Below are 23,496 nucleotides of genomic sequence, written 5' to 3'. Positions count from 1 at the left end.
GAAGAAGCTCTATAGAGACGGTTCTAAACTTATTTATATCGGAGTTTTTCAGAACCACCAATGTTAAGGACCAGTAAAATAATTATTTGTATTGTCTGGTAACTTAGAACCGTCAGTGGAATTGATTTCCACTGTCGATCGAGATAATAAAATCGCAGCGAAATTTTTTTATAGGACACGTAAAATCGGTTTTAAAAATAGCAAAAAAAATATTTTAATTAAGGAGCTCTCGTCTGCTAGTGCAAGTCGCGGCATTTTTCGTGGAAGTCGCAGCATTTTTCGTGGAAAATTCGAGCGCTACATGGCAGGTGGGAATCGATGTAGCAGGTGGGAATCGAACCCCCAACCTTATCCTCACGTGTACCCTTCTCTATCAGGTACTTCATGTCTAAATGGTAATTTTGTTACTCACATATTATAATAAACTGAGTGTAAATTGATCGTTTAAGGCTATACACGAATTCAAATAAAAAATTTATCAACTACAAAGTTGAATAACTTTTGAAGTTCTACAACTTTTGTATTGCTATTTTTTCTATCCGAGGAATTTTGCAAATTTTGAATTTTAAATTTGACAAATTCATATGCAATTTTTTAGAGCCAAAATGACTTCAAATAAAAGTTATCAACTATAAAGTTTCATAACTTTTAGAGATCTATAAGTTTTATTTGGTGGTTTTTTCATACGAGGTCATTTGAAAAACTAAAAAAATTGGACAAAAATGATTTCTAAAGAAAACTGTCTATAGAATCCATGATTTGTACACAATTTTTTTTAGGAACCGACACATGAAATGTCACTAGCGCTTGATAACCAAAACCATTTGTAAAAATTAGATCTCACTGTAGGCTTAGAGTGGTGGTCATACTCGATAATTTAACCAAAATAAGCACAGTTAAAAAGTACAGCAAGAATTGTCGAAATCAGTAACACTCTGGATATTTATACTGTAGTAGTTTCTGGTGACGAAATTAGTCTCACATGCATGTTACATGTAATACAGTATCCATAAAAATGGGAGCAACAATTATTTATACAACGAAATTGAGCAATGAAATGCAGCTTCGCATAATTGCAACACCTACATCTGCCGCCAAACATAATTTCCTCCAACTATGCAACAGGAGAAAAATAAAGCGGGAAGGAAGAAACCAACCCCACATGGAGGGATGGGAGCTTCATGCAAGCATGCCGTACTGGCTGCATCTCTCATGAGAGCGAACTGAAACTTTCCACTGGATCCGATTCCTCTAGCATCACCGCTGCCTGGAAGCAGTCGGCAGCGTCAGAGATCCTCCCATCAGATCTGTGCACTTTTCCTAGGTAAAGCCAAGCCATCCGATTTGTGGGCTCGACTCTTAGGGCGTCGGAGAGGAAGCACCTCGCTGCAGGTAGAAACCTGGGACCTTGCTTGGAGAGCATTGCGCCGATGGCCACCTTGGACGGCACATGCTCAAGCTCGGTCGAGAACGCGTTGACGTAGGCAGCCAGTGCATCCGTTGTTTGATCTCGCGCCTCATGCATGTAGCCTGCATATATGGACGAGTATCATCTATATGTAAATAATAAACATATATGTAAATGCCCATGTTAAAGAGAAATGCATGCATGCATGGTCACTAACATATGCATGCATAAAGGGCAAGGGTACGTAATGAAATGTGCCTCACCTTCTGCATGGAGTGTTGCAGCTGAGTACAACTTGAGGGCTCTAGCCTTGTTCAAACAAATCTCAGCATCTCTCCAGTACGAGAGGCTGGAGTACAAATTAGCAAGACCTTGCCAGATTTCAAACTCGGAGACACTACCATCCGCGTCCTGAATAGTAATAAGTGAAGAGTGAGTGAATTAATGGGAAAACTTCACAAGACAAATTTATGCCTAGTTTGGCAACTCCATTTTACGACTAAGAGAAATTAGTTCATTTTACCTCATAAAAATAGGAATTCCTTAGAAAAATAGAGTTGTCAAACTAGCCCTTAAAAATTCAACCATGGCAGAATTTGAAGTTCCTTTTGCCCTTGAAACAAAAAAAAACATATATACCTCTGTAGCGCTCTTGCAAGATCCGCCCGGGGAGTTCTTTTGGGCCTGAACGAGAGCCAGAAGAGCACGGTACGCTTCAACTGCTTCCATGGGCGACGACTGAGCAACCTTCAACTTGGCCTTTACCCTAAGCAAAGATCCTTGATCCAGCTTCGCAGTCTCATCTAAGGCAGCGTCCGTCGCGACTTCCGCTTCCGAGAACCTCTGCTGCGCAGAAAGAATCAACGCTAGCAGCCTCCATCCTTTCGAAACCGACCCGCCCGTTGCCTCGATGAACTCCTTGGCGCATCTCAGGGCGGCATTCATGTTCCTTTGCTCGGCGTACTCAACTCCCATGTCGAATATGAGGTCGGCGTTGTAGCGGTTAAGGCCAATCGACTCTGCAAACGACTTGAGAGTCTCCGTCTGCAGCAGAGATCTTTGGTAGTCCGACGAAACGACCTTGGACTTGTTGCCTAGACAGCTCCCCAAGAAATGGAGGCCGACGCTCTTCAGATGAGGATCCGATGATTCGGCACAGGCGATTACTCTTCTTGCGTATTCGACGCCCTCAGAAGCAAGATGGCGCTCCTTGCTACATATCTTAGCAGCTAACAATAAGGCGAGGACGTCATTTGGATTCTCAAGCTTGTTTAAGGACTTCCTCAGGAAATTCAGCGCCACATCTTTCTGGCCAGCTACGTAGTAGCAGAGCGCTAGTGTGGCCCATCTCTCCGTGCGAGGATACACTCCAGGCAAAACCTCTTCAAGCTGCTTTGCAAGAACCAGTGGTTCACCACAAAGAGACAGGGCATAGGTTAAGTGTTCCATCACCGAAGGATCCCAATGGGTCTTGCCCTGGTACCAGCTCCTAAGCACTACCATCAAGAGTAGAACGGCCTCTTCCACGCTATTCTTCGGAACAAAACAGCCTTCAACTTGCTGAGCCATGCTTGGAGGGCTCCAATCTATGTTGTTGTTGTACAGTAGAAAAGACGCGAATCTCTTTTGAACCCTAGTCCGACATTCATCATCAAGATTCCATGGACTAAGAAGAGCTCGTCGGTATGACGCTAATGCTTCCTGGTTGGAGCCAGCGTGTTTCCAGGCTTCAGGAAGAAGTTCAACGGATTTATTCACAGTTTCCTGTAACTTCTGCTCGATATCAGGAGCGCCGTTCTGGAAAATACTCTCAACAGAATCGAGTACACTTTTGCACTGGTTAGCAGCTTCTGCTTGTTCAACAGGTTTTTGCATTAATTAGTCATCAAAGAGTTCATAATATATATAAGAAAGAAATCGTCCAATAATGATATGTGTGCAGTGATTTGTACCTGTCGATTTCCCTAGCTTTTGAAGAGACAGTGATTTCAAGTAAATAGCTTCAAGAACAAGGCTAGCCGGATTATTTTGCGGGACGGAACTTGGTATTTCTGATTTTGTCCGCCCTTTCTTCGATGGTGTCTTATCAGACAGGGATGGCTGGAACTGCTGAATTGCAGCTTGAAGGTCAATTCCGTCAAATACACGTAGAGCAACTTCCACATTTCCTTTCTGGAATTCCAGTCTTCCAAGGAGAGCTCTTGCTTCCTATTGATAATTAATATATAAATTTGCATATACTCAGCCTCAGGAACCAAAAGAAACGTCATAGCAAAAAAAAAGAGGATACATTGAATAATCTTTTTTGAACAGGTTACACTAAAGAATCTTCATAGGTTAGGGAGCACACCTAGTATTAAATCTAATAAGGATGAAAGTAGATATCCGAATTGTTAAAACAAATTTAATATTTTAAATAGATATGTATGAAATTTGATGTTGATCTTTTCTTATGTTATCAAACATATTATTACAAATAACAATAAAATTTTGCAAGCTCAATACTTAAAACAAGAATACGAATTTGCATAGTAGATTTTGTGACCCATTTATTCGTAATCAAAGGAAAAAGGCAAAAAAAATTGATATCCAAATAAGTATCAAAAGATGTGTACATTATTTCCAGTGCTCAAGGTAAGGCATATCCTCGGATGCTAGCAAAGCGCCCTCTAGGATTCCATTAGGAGGAGATAAACTCACGGTAGACCCGACTAAGAGCCGTCGTAGTACTCCTAGGGCTAAACCCCAAATTGGTCAGGTCATGTGGCTTTCGCCCTAGAGGCCAAGCCATCCTAGCACTCCTGGGGTCCTGTGCCTAGAGGCCAAGCCTTAAAATGGATAGGTCCCATGGCCTCTGCCTCGGAGGGCAAGCATCAAATCGGTCAGGTTCTCAGGCCCTACAAAGGTTCTATGATATTTCTTAGATGCCCCTAGGATTGCACGATACCAGAAGATATGATTCGAGCGCCACATGCTATAGTGATTAAAGTGGCACATGGTGCTTGACAAATAAGTTGGTGCTCCTTTACATCATATTTGTTGCGATGGGTGACATTATGGTTCAAATCATCGGTGTCGTTCTTGGGGCTATAGGTGTACCCATAAACACTATGTTATGTGTGCGAGTACAACATCCGTTGTAGCCATTGCTAGGACAACAGAAGTATCTCAAGCACTATAAAGGGTATGTAGCAACATCACCTAGCAATTATATTATACTCGATAGTACGGTCTCATGTACCTACCACTGCAACATGCACATGGTCAACATAGTAGCGTATGAGAGGCATGCATTATGTATAGTGTTGGGGGCCTTCTCCTTCTGAAGGTCCTCAAAACACCAAGATAACAATTGTTTTCTAGTGCATTTCTAGGTATTACAGGCACTCATTCAAAAAGCATCTTCGGACGAATCGGTCATAGACTAAAAACAAGCTTTGGGATTCTATCATAAAAGGACAAAGGGTGAAGCCAGACAAAGTCGAAGCAAGCCTTCTTGGACTCGCTCATCAAGACGGTGATAGGAAAAGACGTCCTCACCCTCGCCATGCTAAATAGCTCAAATGTATAACCTTGAGGATGTAAATGTAATTTTATCAAAGTTGTACTCTGTACTTATAAATAAAGGAATAGTGCCATGTATTTGGACATCTTATGATCAGATAAAGGGCGAATAGCTCTCATCTATGAAGTTATAATTCTTCCTTCGTCTTGTAAGCATCACAAAGCTAAAGTTATAAATGTAATCTGTGATTTGATACTGAAAAAACCGAAGGAAGTAAGCAATGTTGATAAGTTTACATGATATCTTTGATGTTCATATCTATATTCTTCAAATTACTATTTTGTTAACATTGTCATTATTAATTATTGTCACACCTTCATCTTTAAATCCAACCTTCTCCTCAAAGAAGGTGAATTTAAAGATGAAGGTTAGATTCAATCTCATTATGTTGCCTTGCTTTTGATACCCAAAGGAGTCAAAAATAAGTGCCCAACATATAGCACTACAACTACAAGTTAGGAGTAGTTAAACCTCCGTTGGATGGGTACCACCATGCAAGCAGGAAGATAATTCTATCCTCCTTAATGGTATAAAAAGGAGGAGGAGAGTTATGTATGAAGAAACATTGGAACACATAGACATAGACACATGCACACATAAACATGACCATAATACATTAGAGGGGATACATCAAAGTCCTAACTTGCAGCTAGGATATTTCCCATAGTTCCTTAGTTCCACTCCCTCATCCAGTTCACGTGAGTATCTAAGCTAGAGTCATGCTTGCATCTATACATCGAACACACAGAGGACATAGGGTATTATACTAAGGCAACCAAAATCTCTATAAAGTGTCCCTCTCATAACATGGCAGGCACAAGAATCCTCCCTCTCATAGTGTTCCCCACCATTAACAACATCAAGCTTAGGCATGTCCTAATTTATAATAGGATCGACCTCAACATCTTGTATTTGTACTACTTCCATGAGATGTAGATGTAGATCTCGCACGCCGAGATCTTGACCATTAGCCCTTTCATGGGGGCGTCCCTAGGGATGGTTCTTCCTATAGGATCCACCAGGATAGAAGTCACCTTCGACACCAAGGAGATCTTCCGCATCGAGTATGTGGACTTCATCATTACTAAACCCTACAATGTTATTCTCATGTGCCCCATGCTCTACAAATTCATGACAGCTGCTCACTACGGGTACCTAGTACTTAAGATACTAAGACCTAAAGGCATCAAACTTGTCCCCCTAATCACATTGAGGCAATGATTGCAGTTAAAAAGATGCCTACGCTCGTGGTGCATGGCTCTATAGCTAAGAACCCAAAAGGGTGCCCACTCATGAGGGTCTTAAGGTTGGCACTTTGGTGCATATCTCTCCTCCTGTGGGCTTGATATCTCCTAGCTCATCTTAGGTTTAGGTTATCAAACCTAGAGATGGGTAATGCCCATCATGTGATGATCTAGTATTCTAGTCTGCATTAAGGTCGTGCAGATTGATGGGGGCACCTCCTAGACAAACTGCATTAGTGGGATTTTGCGGGCAAAATAGGAACTCACGCTCATCACCTTCGTCCAGTTAAATATCAATGCATTCACTTGACAACCTTCTAACATGCCTAGCTCCCTAGGAAGGTGATTGAACACTATTTAGCAGTTTGTCCCAATGCCCAACCCATCTAACAAAAGATGCAAAAAATAGTCGATAGAGCGATAAGACTTCATCTGCACTAAGGTTGACAATCTCCTCCTCATTGGCTTCATTCGTGAGGTTAGGCACCCAAAGTGGCTAGCCAATCCCATATTGTCCCTAAGGCGGGGCTCAAACTTTGGATATGAATTTACTACACCAGCCTCAAAAAGGCACGTCGTAATGATCCTTACCCTCTCCCTCACATAGATTAGATAGTAGAATCAACCCCAAGGTGACAACTATTATCTTTTCTAGATGCTTACTCTAGTTACAACAAAATTAGCATGACTATAGAAGATGAGAAAAACATCTTTTATAACTCCTTAGGGCCTAAACTGTTACGTTAATATGCCTAAGGGTTTGGAAAATTGCATTATCTGCCTTTGTGAAAGAAACACACATTGCTTTAGGAAACCATATAAGCAAAATGGTTGGGATATATGTACATAATATTATGGTTAAATCCCGTCAGAGCAGTTCTGTAACACTCCAAAATTCTATTCTAGATAAATTAGGAAAACTAATTTCGTGATTTAAATAAATGCGTTTTCAAATAATAGATTACCTAAAAAGATTCTTACGTGAACTATCCTCCTTTGTGTTAAAGATTTATTCTAAAAAAAGAATTAAGTTAAACTATCTCTTAATATAGATTTTACATAAGAAATTATATCCTTTTAAATAAATATGTGAAGATTATAGATTTATTTTATTGTACTTCTAAAATGTGGCTATGTGTTTGAATTATTTTCTTTAATAATTATTATTGTAAAACATCGTACATGAATTATTCCTACTAATTTTCATTTGCTTAAATGGATAAATTAATTAAAATAAAAATGTTTTGCATTCATGTTGAGTTTTTGTTTGTTGCAATTTATGCTTGAAATAGAAAATTTAACTTAGCTCTAAATTAGACTTGAATTTTAAGTTTAAAATAGAAAGAAAAAATTAGAAATATAAGCTAATATAATGGATCGATGTATGTTTGGTTGGTTTGTTTGTACACGACGTCCTTTAGGTAAAGTCGATATAAATTAGGATATCACAATAAGATATTAAAGAAAATACTCCATTCAGCTTGTGTATAACACCCAAAAATTTAATTTAAAATATTAAATAAAAATATATTTTAAGATTTATTTAAATTGAAGGTCTAATGTGATTAGTACAAATTAACAACAATATAATTGAAATAAAATAGATAACTTATAGTTCCTAACAGATATGATATGATTGTAACATATAAGTACCTGATTAGATCTGTCATGTAACCACCCACCTAGGATAGGATTGTAATAGATAAGTACTAGATTAGATCTGTAATCTAACATATTTGGTTTCGAGTTTGTTAGAGTTCATAAAAGATAGGATAGGATTGTAACAGATAAGTACAAGATTAGATCTATCATGTAACCACCCACCTCTCAGCCTATATAATTACATGCCACCATAACACCACAAGCCATCAATCATAGACTCATCTCCTCTATAGCCTCGCGGCAACACCGCTATCACCCAAGCAACAGCAGGCCGCCGCCAGCTAAGCTCGCAGCCATAAGCCTCCATGACCAGCTCGTCGAAGTTTGACTCCCGCCCAAACTCTAGCAACAACTCCGACGAGTAATTTCTCATCGTCCGATCCGAGTAAAACGCACCAGATTGGATAGAGTAATGTTAAATCTGGGTCGTGGATCCTGGATCCCATGGTCCTTATTGCATTACTGTCCAGGATCTAATCTTGGCCAAGGAATTATGATCGGGCGGCCAGTATTGAAGGATACCCTATCGGCCAAGGCACTTTTGCATAAGAGTCCCCCGGGTTCGTTCAAATAAACCCATCGTCCCCCTTATGTGGTAATCTCTTACATATAGGTCCCTGGAAGTTGCAAAACAGCCCCTCGCTTTATAAGAAAATATGGAAATTGATTTATAATACAAAAATAAATTATGGGAAAACTTAGATAATTCATATTTTCTCCATTCTAACACTGTTTTAGTCCGTTCAAATTGTGTTATCTTCGTAATAATCTTACCTACACTTTAGTAACCTTATACTATCATATAACATATTTTCAAAAATAGATAACTAGTTGGTTTAGCCTATATTGACTAGATTATCTATTGGAGTTAACTTGATCTATCTATAATTTGACTAAAATATGACTTCTAATCAAGTTATAACTGGGATTAGTTACTTCTTTACAATAATTCTTTCACCTATTACTAATTAACATAGATTATACGTTTACTATTTAACCATCTAAAACTTCGGAAAACCATATCTTTTCAACCATAACTCTGATTTTAGTGATTCCTGAACCTACGCTCTCGTAGCATGGCGTAGAATATTTGACGTTGTTTGTTCTCATGTTTTGTGTACTATTATTTTTATGTGATCCTTATCTCTATTTGTATGTATTTCTACGAATAGCGGTGAGGTCACGAGAATCTAAAGACCAACTTGGTACCTAGGATCTCAAGTCTAAGGCAAGTTATGCCCTTGATCACTCTTTTTTACCTAATAATGTTCTCTGTTAATCACTGTGACATGTTGAGGTTAATTTCATGGAACCTAATAAGTTTCCCTAGCATTGTTTATCCCACACCTTGCAAACAAAAGAACTATCGGGTAGATTTGCTATTGCTCTACCTGGTTTTGAGAAATTAATGTTATATATGATCATGTTCCATTAATACTATTGGTTTAATTATTGTTCATAATAAGATTATTGTATCAATTGGAACATGGAGAACCACCCGAGAAAATAGTGCTACCACAAGGGTGGAATGGGACGCTTGGCCAAGTAATTAGGAAAGCTAGGGAGAGATTAACTTACCCGAAAGGGCAAGCGGGGAGGCATCGCTGCAGAGTATAGGGAGGTCCTCGGGTCGAACTGCTGCGATGACTTTTCAGACGAGAGATTCCTATGCTTCCTTCTTCCTGAATCTGTAGTGGGTTTTCTCAAACTAGTGGAACTTTGGAAAGGCCTCGTAGTGCTACCTTGCCTCGCCTCCTCAGTAGAGGTGTATGGGATTCATGACCCCATGGCAAATGGGTAACACGACTTGTGGGTAAAGATGTGCAACCTCTACAGAGTGTAGAACCGGTATACCAGCCATGCTCACGGTCATGAGCGGCTCGGACCCTCACATGATAAATTTATGGAACTAAACTTAATTTGTTATTTTCATTGCATTGTGGGAGTTATTATTAATTATGATATCTTATTTATTTTGGTCGGTATTTACTTATACTTAGTAATTGCTAATAAAATTTTGACGAACTTTAAAAGCAATGCTGAGATTTAACCATCCCCTTTGGTAAGCCTTACACTTCACATGAGCCCCACTATAAGTGAGCTCATGCACATTATTCCCCACAACTTGTTGAGCGATGAACGTATGTGAGCTCACACTTGCTGTACTCACATCCCCACAGGTCAAGGACAGGTACCACAAGATAAGGAGCATGAAGGATGCTGCAATGAGTTCGTGACAGGTCTAGGCCATCGTCTCCCAGTCAACTACGGTTGTAGGATCATCGTCTTCGTATGATGTAATTGCTTAGTTATTTTGTACATAATTCCTATTATATAGTAAAGATGTGACATTCATTTCTGTACCATGAGTCATCATATGTGTGAGACCTGATCCTAGCACACATTTGGTTCGCTCCCGGTTTGCCCTTAAATCTAGGTCTGACAAATTCGATCCTCTAGGACCTGATTACTTTTTTATAGCCTTAACCAAACCTGCACAATACTCAACATAGAAAATTGTATATTTTGGATATCTTGGGGGAAAACTCCTTAGTTTCCTAGTATCACACACGAGAATCAAAACCAACTTAGACAAAGTCTAGTCCATTGAGCCCATGCATCATTTGACCAACATATGGCTACTCCAGCGCCTCACCAGGTGCATGGTGACACTTAGTCGCTTCACCTCCAATCTATGATAGTGTGGTCTACCCTTGTTCAAGCTCCTTCAGGGATCTAGTCCCTTCAAATGCATTAATTCATCATAATAGGCTTTGCATACCTCCTCACCAGTCATGGTGGCCTTGAAGAAGGGTGATCCCATTCACCTATACATCTCTGAGACCACAAATGTCATCAACATGGTCCTTGTCATTGATTATTGGAAGCCTCTAACTGCCGGTAGGCCTTTCCCGTGAACACTCGAGGCCCAAAGTGTCTCCCGTTAGACTACTAGTAGAGCCCTCCATTGAACACTTATAGAGTGTTTGGTTTGAGGAATCACTCCATCCAAATTGAGGTGGTGTATCATGGGTTCATTACTCACATTCGGTGGGATGACAACATTCCTCATATTAGTATTAACTAACTAACTATGAGGAATGAGGTGGTGATGGATCAACTCATTCTATTCCACAAACCAAACAAAAATAAAGAAGAGTGAGAAGATGACAGACTAGCTCATTCCTCAAACCAAACACCCCATTAGTGTCTTAGATATCTTGTAGATCCTCTAGTGAGTGCTAGGATCCCTTGACCATGACTAAGTCCTCCTATGAACACTCAGGGCCCTAGATGGCTCCTGGAGCATCTAGTGAAGGTCAGGAGCCCATGGCTAGTGCTAGGCCCTCATGTTAACACTCAGGGCTCTAAACACCTTCGAGGGCTCTACTGAACGTTGAGAACCTAGTGTTGCCGCTGGGCCCACCCATAACCTACTTGAGTAAAGATGTTTAGATCAATCCCTAATGAAAGCTTGGAGCCCCTCGTAGCTATTGAGCCCTCCCATGAACTCTTCAGGCCGAGACATCTCCTAGAGTCCCTAGTGAATATTGGAACAAGGTTGGTCCTACTGGGGCCCATAATGACTTTAACCTAAAAATAGATGAGGTTGTTTCTCTTGTGCGTGAGTTGGGTGGGCCTATAGAGGTGAAGACAAGTTTAGAGTCCATGGGTTCTCCCACTAACGCCCTTGTCCCTCCAAGTAGTGACCTTCTTGAGATAACACCCTATCACCATGCAAATAATTGTGTCAAATGCACGGTTTACTTCGCTTGTGAAGTTCTCCATGATGCAAAGTTACGATACTCATAGATATAGATGATTCTCTACATGATACTTGTCATGTCCTAGAAGCTATATCACTATTTCCAAGAGTACTTGGTCTTAGTGGTTACGTCCTTTCCAGCAGGAGCGGTCCAATGCAATTAGCATGCAACCAAGAGCATTGCAAAATGTCGGCCATAAAGCTTACAAAGTTTGACCTCAACATTGTTCCCTGTCACTTAGTTAATAGTCTCGCTCTGGCTAACTTCATGTCCAAATGAACCTCGGTCCAACAACCTCCAAAACAGTGTTGGTTCCCACCACTATGTAACACCCAAAATCCATCACATAAAGCAACCAAACTTAGTGGTTTTACTAGAAAACACAATTGTTTATGTTTTCAAATAATGGAAGTGGAGATATACACAAATTAAATAATTTTAGAATAGAAAAAAATTGCAAAGTGTTTAATGCATTCATGTTGGAGCATATATTTTGTTTCGTTTGATTTGCAAATTCAAATTTATCAAAATTAATTTTGTGTGGAAAACCCCTTTTTGATAAAATAATAATAAGTTGTCAAAAAATTTCTTTGGAAAATAGGTATTATATTATGTTAATAATATCTCTAAATTATATATGATTTTAGAAAATATATTTATAAATATTATTTTGGTTTTATAAAAGAAAAGGAAAATGAAAAAAGAAAGAAAAAACGATCCCCATTCATCTAGTCGGCCCGCTCCACATTTCATCCTCGCCCGAGCATCCGCCTGTGCTGCTGACAGCTGGGGCCCACCTATCATGGTTGTTGTCCACCTCTCGTAGCACACACTATTGCCAAACCTTCGCATCGTACTACCGCCTCGCCTGCATCCGAATGCTCGCGTTCGTCTGCGCTCCCGCAGCAACTCACCTCCCGCATGCACACGAGCTCGCCCACAATCACGTAGAAGCGGACCGCCCACTCTCACGATCGTTTTCTTCACCAAATAGCACAACCGCTTTCTCTTCCCCAGTCACGCCGGTGAGAAATTAACCCTCCACCAGCGCCTCCACCTTGACTTGCCCCCACGCCCTACAAGAAGTGCCCCATGCCCCCAAATCCTGCCCAAAGCTCCATTCGCTCTCCTAAGCCCTCTCTCGCTCTGCTCGCATGCGTCACCCACGTTCGCCGTGGTTAGAGCCACCTAGAGCACCTCTATCATCGTCGTGTCCCTCCTCAAGCTCCTTGTCACCCCGTCTCGTAACCCTAGAGCTCACTGCATTGCCCCGAACAGCGTGACATTGTCCCTAACATCACTGGAGCTCGCCACCATCGGAGCCGAAGTTTGAAGACGATCGTTTTGCAAAATAGTCCCCTCTCTTCATTCTTCTTACGTGTGCGCTTTCTGCAGTACAAAAATCATTATATTTTGGACATGATCTATTCAGTTAGGCCATGCACTCTTAAGGTTTCATGTCTACCGTCCAGAGCCGTATTTGCACGTTAGCCCTCGGTTTTAAGGATAATAGTAAGCCAACCCCTATTTTCTTTGAAGCTAGCCCTAAAAATCTATATTTATTTGGAAATTGGAACCTACGACCATGTTTTCCCTATATAATGTATATTTTAAATACAAATAAATCAATTCTTGTTTCTTTAGCTTTATTTAAAATGTTTAATGTTTTGTCTCAACTTTTTCACAAATTTCGGTATTTCCAAAGTTTAATTGAATAATAGTTTACATAATAATTTTTGTATATAGTTTCTTTATATTTTTTTAAAAAATAGGTCATGTGTTTTCTTAACAAAAAATTATGATGTTTATTTATTTAATTATCTTTCAACATAAACTCTGTATTAGGTTTATATATTAGTTTTCATAATTAATATATGATTAATAATGTGTATTCTAACCTTTTATTCTTGAACACATAAATGTACCATAATATAGTTTTTCTAAAGTTGAAATGGTATAGCTAATACCTAAATATTTATAATTAAATTGTGTTATGCTTATACCTTGTTTTTATTAAAGTATAGTCCAAACCTTCTCAATAGTGTACCCTTTTCATTTATATTCTCTGTTTCAATGTTTTCAAAAACAAATTATCTTTCACCATGCTTTTCATTGTGATCTTGTTTATGTTGTTTTGTTGTATAGATATTGATTGGTGTTTGTTCTTTACTGTTTGTGTAATCGTTTAGAGGTCGAACCTTAAGCTGAGGTTCATGAGAAATTCGAGGAAGAACCCTAACAACTTTGTGAGGAAGGAAAATGGAATTTCCCACCTGTATATTCTTTTTCAACCCAAAAATATAGCATGATAGTACATTTTATGTTTATGTTATATGCATAATTTAATGGATCCTATTAGAATCACCTAGTGTTTGAAATCGTTCCTTGCTAACATGGGTAATTCTTTCAAAATGAGTAGTTATGCTAGTTGCTACAACCTAGATTTATGTTCTTTCATTTCAAGTTATGTTGTTGATACAACAAGATCATACATGTTAATTAGAACATAGAGAACCACCCAGGAAAATAGTACAACCATAAGTGTTATTATGGCTCTAGTTTTGGCAGTTAGCTTAATGAGCTTAGTGCTTGACAACCTTTATTGAAAAGGACAACGGGGGTGGCAATGATGGGAGTATGACTTGGTTCTTTTGGGTGGTACACTTGGCTAAGGTAATGCACCTACGGTTGTGCAACACATTGACCTAAAACCCTAGTAGGTTGTTTTGTACTAAGTGAATTCTGTGAAAACCTCATAGTGAATCCCTAGCCATTCACCTCGAAAGTGTTTATGAGCTTTGCAAATGAAGGCTAGAGGGGATAAATGGCTTATGGTGAAAGTGTACAACCTCTGTAGAGTGTAAAATTAGTATATTAGTCGTGCTCATGGTTAAGAACGACATGGACCCTCACATGATAATTGGACTTGAAGATGGAAATTAAATTATGTTCCCTTGGTTTTAAAATTATGTTGATTTAAGTTTCTTTTGCTTAGGTGGGTTGGTACTTACACTTAATAAATGGATACATGTTAATAAAATATGACGAACTAAAATGCTAACAGCAATAAACCTTTAGCCTTTCCTTGGTAACCTTGCATATTCACTCACTTGCCGAGTACCAACCATAAGTGTACTCACCCTTGCCTACATTGTTTATTAGAAGTTTATGATGTAGAAAAGTTTGATGAAGAGTTTGAGGAGTTTTGAGGCTTACGTTCCCCTAGTCATCTTCCTGTGGGAGTTCAACGTTGACGTTCTTACGTGATAGACAATTTAAGACATTTATGTGCCTTCGGAGTGTGATAATGCTTATGTAATCTTTATTTACACTTTTGTACAATGTTTATTACATATTACACTGATGACGTCAACACATGTGTGGAAATAGATCCTAGCACACATATGCTATGTATTCGGTTTTATCCTCAAAATCGGGCGTGACACTAGGTTGGAGTAGAACCTGACTTCGATGGGGAACCCTGGCGATGTACTTTGGCTGCTCTAGTCAGTGTGTTGGTGCTGGTGCAAGATTTATTCTTGTCTCCTCCTATGAATGGGTATCCTACATGTGTCGCCTCTACTTCTCAAAAAGCAAACAACAAGTCTAAGTATGAGGTGCACATTACAAGACTATAAGCCACCATCACACTTGGGATCTATGAGTTGTTAGTCATAGTTGACACTCAATTGGTCATCAACCAAGTATATATGTAGGCTCTATGTGTATACCAGTGCATAGCTCACATCCTACCTCACCAAAGTCAATTAGATGGATCTCCCTTTGAAATCGTGCACTTCAAGTATATACCCTAAGGAGAAAACACAATGGCTGAAAGATCTCTACAACCGCTTTGACTCGGTGTCAGTGCTTAAGGGGATATTTGAGGTAAAGCTTCTCTGACCCATTGCCCTCCCTAAGAACTTAAGTGATGGGGGATTGGCCAATGTGCAAACACAGTTGTCCCCAACATGCTATCCCTAGGCATTATGCCACTAAATGACAATGGTCGAGGGCCTTTCGAGGACCTAGGTCTAGCTAGACCAAATGCTTAGGTTGACCCTAATGTATATATCTTTGAGATATGGAGCTTGAAATATGCAATACTTCCTAATGATGGCACCATTATAGATGGATCTCCCTTAGGCTAGACGATATGTGTTTGTGGACATGGACCCCTATCCATATGGTGCCAACAAAGTCCTCTTAAAATGCGGTTCTGATGGGGGAGGAAAATGATATTCTCATTGATGCCCATGAGGGCAAGTGAGGTAGCCCTTCATCATCTCACAGAATGGATAGTGTAATTAAAATGGACCTTAGCCCGGTTGATTAATTGTTTTGGTGTTTGATGATCAAGATAACCATTTGGAGTAATAACCTTTACTAGTCTTTATGGATATAGTTTGAAGGATGCATCATGGACTTGGACAAAGGCAACATGGTGATGAATGAGATCAACACCTCAAAGGAAGACACTATAAGACCCATTGAAGACCTATGAAGATCATGCAAGAGTCCAAAACACGAGACAAAAAGAAGCATAAATGAAGAAACACGAAGAAAATAAAGAAACATACTACATAACATCACTGAATATCTCTAGTGGTGCATCGGATGAAGCACTGAACATGTGTTGTTCTTGTGCTAAAAAAATGGTTGAAGATCATAGTACACGAAACATGCATGTATGCACTAGATATATCACCAGATGCCACAACAAACAAGGCACCAGATAGGTCTACATCGTGTACATGGTTTACAACGCACAGAATATGTCTAGTGATATACCAGACTTTGCAAATGCCACCGAGCCCGATTACATGCACCAAACATGACCGGTGTAGCAGCGGTGACCACATCGGATACCCAAGCTCAACGGTCGGTAGCGGCTATTTCCATTAGATAGATGATGTGTATGCACCGAACGTGTCTGGTGAGTGCACCACACATGTTCGATGAGTAAGCAGAAATCGTGTGTCGTTTCCAATCGCTAGTTTGAACATGCAGAGCTATAAATATGACCACAAACCGACTATTAAGAGGTGTGGGAGCTGAGAAATAATACAAGAGAGTTAAGACTCCATTCATATAGCTCTAGACTCCCAAGTGTCTGTATAGCTCTAGCACCAAAATGCTTAGATTCCATTCATATAGCGACCGAGCCTGTTTTGCTCTGGATTCCAAAAAAAAGATAGCTAATATAGGAATCACACATGAATAATGGAGCATATGCTAGATAAAATTAATTGGTCGAGGAGTGTAGATAGTGTATAATACAAAATTAATCAATTAAACTTATTGTATCTAAATTCTTGGGCTTGTGGTCTATATAGGGCCAGTTTGGGCTTAGCTATATAAGGAGCCAAAGAAACTGGCTGGGCTTGTCCGAGGCTCGCAAGCCGCCGAGCTCGGATAGGCTCAAGCTTTTTTACCGGTCCTACTTGAGAGTAAATGGCGACAGTTGATGAGTAGATTGGAACTAATATGAGAAAAAATGAATATGAAATTAGATGACAAGTCATGGTAAACAGTGATGATGCATTCATGTTCCACTAAGACCACGACTCGAAGTGTTTGATATGAGAAACTCTCATTCCTGTCACATTATAACTCTCACTCTCATGAAACAACAAAATATTTCTAAATTTCTACTTCTGAACTCTCATTCTTCATCCTTCCAACTACCAAAGTATAGCAAACCTATACCTTTTTTCGGGTAAATAGTCACTGTGTTCTGAAGTATAGCAAACCTATACCTTCCAACTACCAAAGTATAGCAAATATATAGCTTATGTCCGACGGCTTAGGGCTTATTTCCAATAGATTTGGCCGTCGGAAATGCTATGTTTTGCTGTAGCGATAATCCATGGATAAAATGACAATGATAGCAAAAGATTAGCATGTCATTAGTTTATTATTTCTTTAGTAGTTAACTTGGGTTATTCCTAGGGAGGCTTAATCCGGGTGATGTACCGTTTAGAAATGTAAGTTTACATGCCATTTGATCTCATCAGCAAATTCAAAAAGAAACGCTCTGTAGACGGAAGGATAAGAGGTGGGCTTATAGTATGGAGAGTTTATTCATCCGAAGTTATTTAAATTTAGGTCTGTTTAGATTCTTGGAATTGAATTCAATTCTAATCACATATCAATTAATCTAATAAGGTTTTATATAAAATATATTTATTTTCTATTATTAGCAAGATGTCGGAAATATTTATGTGCTATATTTTTATTATAGAAGTGAACCGAAAAGTGTCCTATAAGTTGCAGAGTAGAAATGTATTCTATTGATACATAAAATTATTTCTCATCCTTCATCCTATAAATTTGAGATAGACTTATATATATTTTAGAAAGTGTGGTGGAATATCAAATTCCAAGACAAATATGTTACTTTATTAAGTAAAATCCAATTTCTCTAAAATAAATAGATGCAAACGCCCTGTTAGAATAAATTTCCAATGCTATCCCTTATATTTTATGACGGTGGAAGTATACTAGGATAATGAATTGTCAGCCCACAACAATTTCATTAGCATGGAATAATTTGTCGCCACAGATTAGGCATTTAATTTTTAGTCAGAGCCTAGGCATGCATGTTCGTTGTTTACTACTACTAGCTTATGTAATTAAGATACTTTTATAAGGATTATATAAAGCCGGCGTATAACAAAATTGGCGATCGTAGCGATAGGAACATTTATGACCTCCAATGCCGAAAATTTTGTATGCGGTTCGCATCATCCACACATCTTATCTTATAGAAGAAACGCCTCAGTGATCAGGCCATCTAAAGAGGACAAAAACTGTCAGATTAATTCTGACCTCATAGTTAAGGGAGAGCCCCTCGGGGTGAGATGACTCGGCGGCCGCCGCTGGGACGATGCTTCCTGCGCCCGCCTTCGCCGGCTCGCTCTCTGGTGCAGCCACCTCTGCGGAGGGCGACGGATCCGACGCTACCTCCGCCGGTGCTGCATCTTCTACGGGGGCCACCTCGCCTCCATCATCATCCGGATCGGAAGCCATGCCTCCTATTGAGTAGAGAGGTGTTCTGGTTTGTCGCCTCAAGTGGGGAAAGAGAGGAGAGATGGGTGGGGCATCGTCTATGCATGGTTTGTTCTCGACTTCGAGGCGTTCCTATCGCATGCAGTTCTCTATTTTTAGGAGTTTGCTAAAAGTTTAAATTCTTTCCAATATTTGAAATTTCAGAGAAGTTCTTTTTTTCCTATTTGCATTTACATTATTCAGTATTAATTTTTTTTAAGGTTCTATATAAAACTCTGTGAAGACAAGTTTGATATGTGCCTTCTGATTTGGATTGTGACGAGTAATTGTCAACAAGGATAGTATCTTGGGTTGAGATGTTGAATCGGTTAGACTAACTGTGGTGTGAGGTTGTTGATGCAACATGTCTCTTAGCTTGTGGTGTGCAGGTATGAAGTCCAGATACGGTGATCAACGGCGAAGATGATTGTCGTGCGGGTTTGTACCGATGGGCAGGGAGCGGAGGACGAGCACTGAGTCTTAACCGAGGGACCGGAGAACTTGGGTGACTAGCATTCACATGAAATCATAAAACTTTTATGAAGGCCAGCTATGTTTCTACACATAGCGCGTGACAACTTTCATGAAACAGTGTAAAATTTTTATCAAAAAACTCTACATATGATATCATGAAATGTTGAGAGGTTTCATGATTTTCGAACTTTGTTTGTGTTTTATACAATTTTAAAACAACTGGATCTCAACTTCATGATCATGTTTTGTGAGCATGGTGTTCGAAAATTCTGGTATGTTTTTGAAATAGGTCGTAACTTGTGCTAAATAATATGAATATCATTTTTGCATTCACTATTTTCCATTATCTGAAGAAATTCAATTAAACAAAGTAAATCTAATAGTTATAGCAAACACTTTGATAATTGTGCCAAGATTGAACATGTAGGCCTATGTACTGTATGAACACAATAGAAAAAGTTTAGGGGAAAACAAAAAAAGCAAATAAAGTTTGTCAAGTGTTAGGAAGTCACTTTTCCGAGTGTCTTCCATGAACACCTGGCAAATAAATTTTTTAAAAAAATAAAAAGATCTTTGCCGAGTGTCACCCAGGGGACACTTGACAAAGTTTATTTTTTTAAAATAAAAAATTCTTTGTCGAGTGTGAAAGGGAAATGTGCCCTTGAGCCATTTCTTAGTGTTTTGGTGATTAAATGCTCAACATACCACCTTGAACTAACAATCTTTATATGACCATGAGCACATGTGTATAGAAAGCAAATTGAAGATGTTAAGTCCAAAAAAGCACAAACATGGAACTAAATATGCAACTTTGTGAGAAATAAGTGTGAGGTTTGCACTTCTAAATATGTTGCATTGGTCCTTTACAATATTTCTAGTACTTGTGTTTGGGCTTTAACTCATTTTGTAGAGAAAAGTATTTTTTGGGCTTGAGTTTGCACATATTGCAAATGTTATTGAAATGAAGTTGCAAAGGTATGATTCTAGCACTTAGTCAATTGTTTAGTTGCTAACAATGTTCATCTAAGTGCTAGGGAACTTCTGAAGGCGAGCCAAAAAGGAATTAAGAAGTTTGGCTCAAAATTGAACAAAGATGGCCAGAATAGGCCTCACCGGATAGTCTGGTGTGCACTGGACATGTCCGATGCCTGACCTGGTCAGCTGGCCATCTGGCCACTCTCGAGAATTCACCGGGACGCGCTAGCTATAATTCACCAGACATTCCGGTGTACACCAGACATGTCCGATGTGCCAAGCGACCAATGGCTCCCAGGCAGTGCAACAGTTGGCACCGTGATCAGCTTTGGACACATCATCGCTACATCAGCAGGCAACGAGCAGGAAGAGGCACCAGACATGTCCGGTGTGCCACCTGACAGTCTGGTGCACCCGCGGATAGAAGGCAATCAGGGCCTTCTAAATGGAGGAGCAGCTGCTCCTTAGCCCCTAGGCGCCTCTACCAGAACACCAAGCATTCCTAGAGCACACTACAACTCCGATACTCTACGACCACGTTGTTTGAAGTGTTCGAGAGATTTGGGCGCGTTTCTGAACTGCAACTCTATCGTTTTTGTTCTTACGCTCTCTCTTTTGGCTTGCGTGCGTGTTGTTGCTGCGATTGTGCTCCTGCGTGTGTACTCTACTCTTTCCCTTGCTCTGTTTTTTATTGAGATCACTTGTGTAAGGCGTGAGAGACTCTAATGTGTGGAGATACCTCACAAACAAGATTGAATTATAAGGAAGACATACATGGTACTCAAGTTTGATCTTTGGATCACTTGAGAGGGGTTGAGTGCAACCCTTGACCTAAGGAGGTCACCACAACGTAGAGCAGGCATTAGTTGAACCACGATAAAAATCATTGGGTCTCTTGTCTCTACTTTATTGCGATTATTGTCTTCTTGAGTTCTCATATTCACTTGGAATATTGCACCTAGTTTAATAATCATCCCAAGCAAGCAATCAAGTGCAGAGTTCTCGTCTCCTTTCTCTCTACTCTCAAACTGGGCTTTATTTACACTAACCCATATTATGGACCAAGTTTGTGTTGTTTTGAGTAAAATTTGCAGGATCACCTATTCACCCCCTCTAGGTGCTCTTAGAGTGTATGGCGGAGGACACTTGGCAAATTTTATTTTTTAAAATAAATAAAAATCCTTTGTCGAGTGTCAGATCTCGGGCACTTGACAAAGTTTATTTTTTAAAAAATAAAAAAATTCTTTGACCAGTGCGAGATCACGGGCACTCGGCAAAGGCGTCTTGCATACCCCTAACCGGCACTCGTCTTCTCTCTCTCTCTCTCACTCACTCACACTCACTCTCTTCTCTCTCTCTCACGTCGCGTCATCGAAGCCCACCGCCCTCTGCGTTGCCACATCGCCACGCCCGCCCTCGCCCTCACCCTCACCCCAACTCTGTTGCGCCCCCACACTGGCGCCCTCGCATGCTCCCCGCATCGCCGCGCCCCCGACACCGCCACATCGTCGCCCCGGCCCGGACCGGCCAGCACCGCTCTAGCCCCGGCCCGCTCGGCCTCGCCCCGTCTTCGTCCCCGGTAACCCCCGACGATCCACACCGACGTCATCACCTCCCCAATCCTGGTAATTTATCAATTTCGTTCAATTTGTGAGAACTTGTTTCAATTTCGTGAGAATTTCATGAGAATTTATAAGAATTTGTGAGAATTTACGGTAAATTGTGAGAATTTAGGTAGTAGTATATAACTCAAACACGTGTGAATTAGATGTGGTTTGATATATTCTGTGAGATGGATTGAAAATAAATTTGTGATTGACGGTCATCGTGTTGTTAGTTTATTTGCAGGTTTTAGAAACCTTATCGTGTAACGGAGGTGTTGTCGATTTTTTGTGTTTGACAGAATTCTATATATTTTTTGCAGTCGTCTTCCAAGCCGCTATGGGTCTTCCTGCGTCGTGTCACGTCACCAATGCACAACCCGTCACAACATCGCTAGCCTGACTCCACCGCCACCCTAGGTATAACCTCGATTTCTGTATCATGGTCGTAGATCATGTAACCCAATTAGGTGTCTCCCATTTGAAAGAGATATTGTGTAGATATGCAGATCTTTGCATATCTACAAATGTATCTATTTCAGATTGTTCATGTTTTTTCGGACAGCCCGCGGTTGCGTAGATGGGGTCAGTTTTCATGCTCTACTCCGATCCGAGACAGAGTTTTGGCGTCACCTCCCTGTTTTTCTCCGGATACACTCTCTCCCTGCTAGGACGTGTATTTAGAGAATAGCGGGGAGGTGCTACCGAAATTCTGTCTCGGATCATAGTAAAGCATGGAAATTAACCCCATCTATGCAACCGCGGGTGGGATTAGGACCTATCCTCACCTATTAGAAGGTAGGAACGTATTGTACATGCATTACATTTTTATATTACAATATGTTATTATATATGTTAGAGAATGGACCGTGAGTGGATGTACACATGCCACGTAAGAAGGGATGATGTCACCCTAAATGGATTAGAAAGACCGATGCTTTCTTGGAACATGCATTTGGTGAAGCTGCTAAAGGAGATAGTCTAGTCCCATGTCCATGCAACAAATGTGCTAACAAGAAAAGATAAAAAAGAAGACCATGGGAGAACATATTTGGAAGAATCGATTTACGCCAGAATATACTCGGTGGATCTTCCATGGTGAAAGCACATCGTAGAGAGAGGAGTTGGTGAGACAACACGTCGAGGATTATGATGCTGATGTAGGGGTAGCAGACATGTTGAACGACTATCACAAGGCACAATTCACCGAAGGACGTGCGAAAGACAAGCCAGAGGCAACCGCAAAGGTGTTCTGTGAAATGTTTGACATGGCACAGAAACCCCTTCACGGCAAGACAAAGGTTTCTCAACTGGATGCCATTGGGCGTATAATGGCATTCAAGTCGCAGTACAGCCTGAGTCGAGAATCCTTCCATGGTTTGTTGACAGTTATTGGCAGCCTGCTTTCAGAGGGTCACGTTCTGCTAAAGAGCATGTACGAGGCATAGAAACTCCTTCATGCACTCAAGATAACATATGAGAAGATACATGCTTGTCTGAAGGGCGACATCCTAGCTAGGAAAGAATATGTGAAGGCAAAGTACTGTTCGAAGTGTAAATAATATAGGTTCATGGAGGTAGACTCTGTTGATGGATAGAAGAGGTAGCTCGACATCCCCATGACAATCCTACGCCACTTTCCGTTCATACCTAGGATCTATTGTCTATACATGACCGAGGAATCCACGAAACAGATGACAAGGCACAAAAAAAGGCAAACAATAAAATCCTGACAAGATGTACATGCATC

General features: G+C 40.2%; 1 protein-coding gene across 1 annotated transcript; it reads right to left on the bottom strand.

Moving 5' to 3' along the window:
• Positions 1-928: 928 nt before the first annotated feature.
• On the bottom strand, positions 929-18,768 carry LOC103627053 (protein NPG1). The gene is made up of 5 exons (XM_008647391.3): positions 18,478-18,768; positions 3,361-3,616; positions 2,048-3,258; positions 1,672-1,819; positions 929-1,530 (listed from the first exon to the last, which is right to left on the bottom strand). Exons 1-5 carry the CDS (start codon positions 18,676-18,678, stop codon positions 1,211-1,213), a joined length of 2,136 nt encoding a protein of 711 aa, XP_008645613.1. The 5' UTR covers positions 18,679-18,768; the 3' UTR covers positions 929-1,210.
• Between the last annotated feature and the right edge of the window lie 4,728 nt (positions 18,769-23,496).

Source organism: Zea mays, chromosome 5 (assembly GCF_902167145.1).
Source record: "Zea mays cultivar B73 chromosome 5, Zm-B73-REFERENCE-NAM-5.0, whole genome shotgun sequence".
NCBI lineage: Eukaryota > Viridiplantae > Streptophyta > Magnoliopsida > Poales > Poaceae > Zea > Zea mays.
This window is presented reverse-complemented; position numbering and strand designations above follow the sequence as displayed.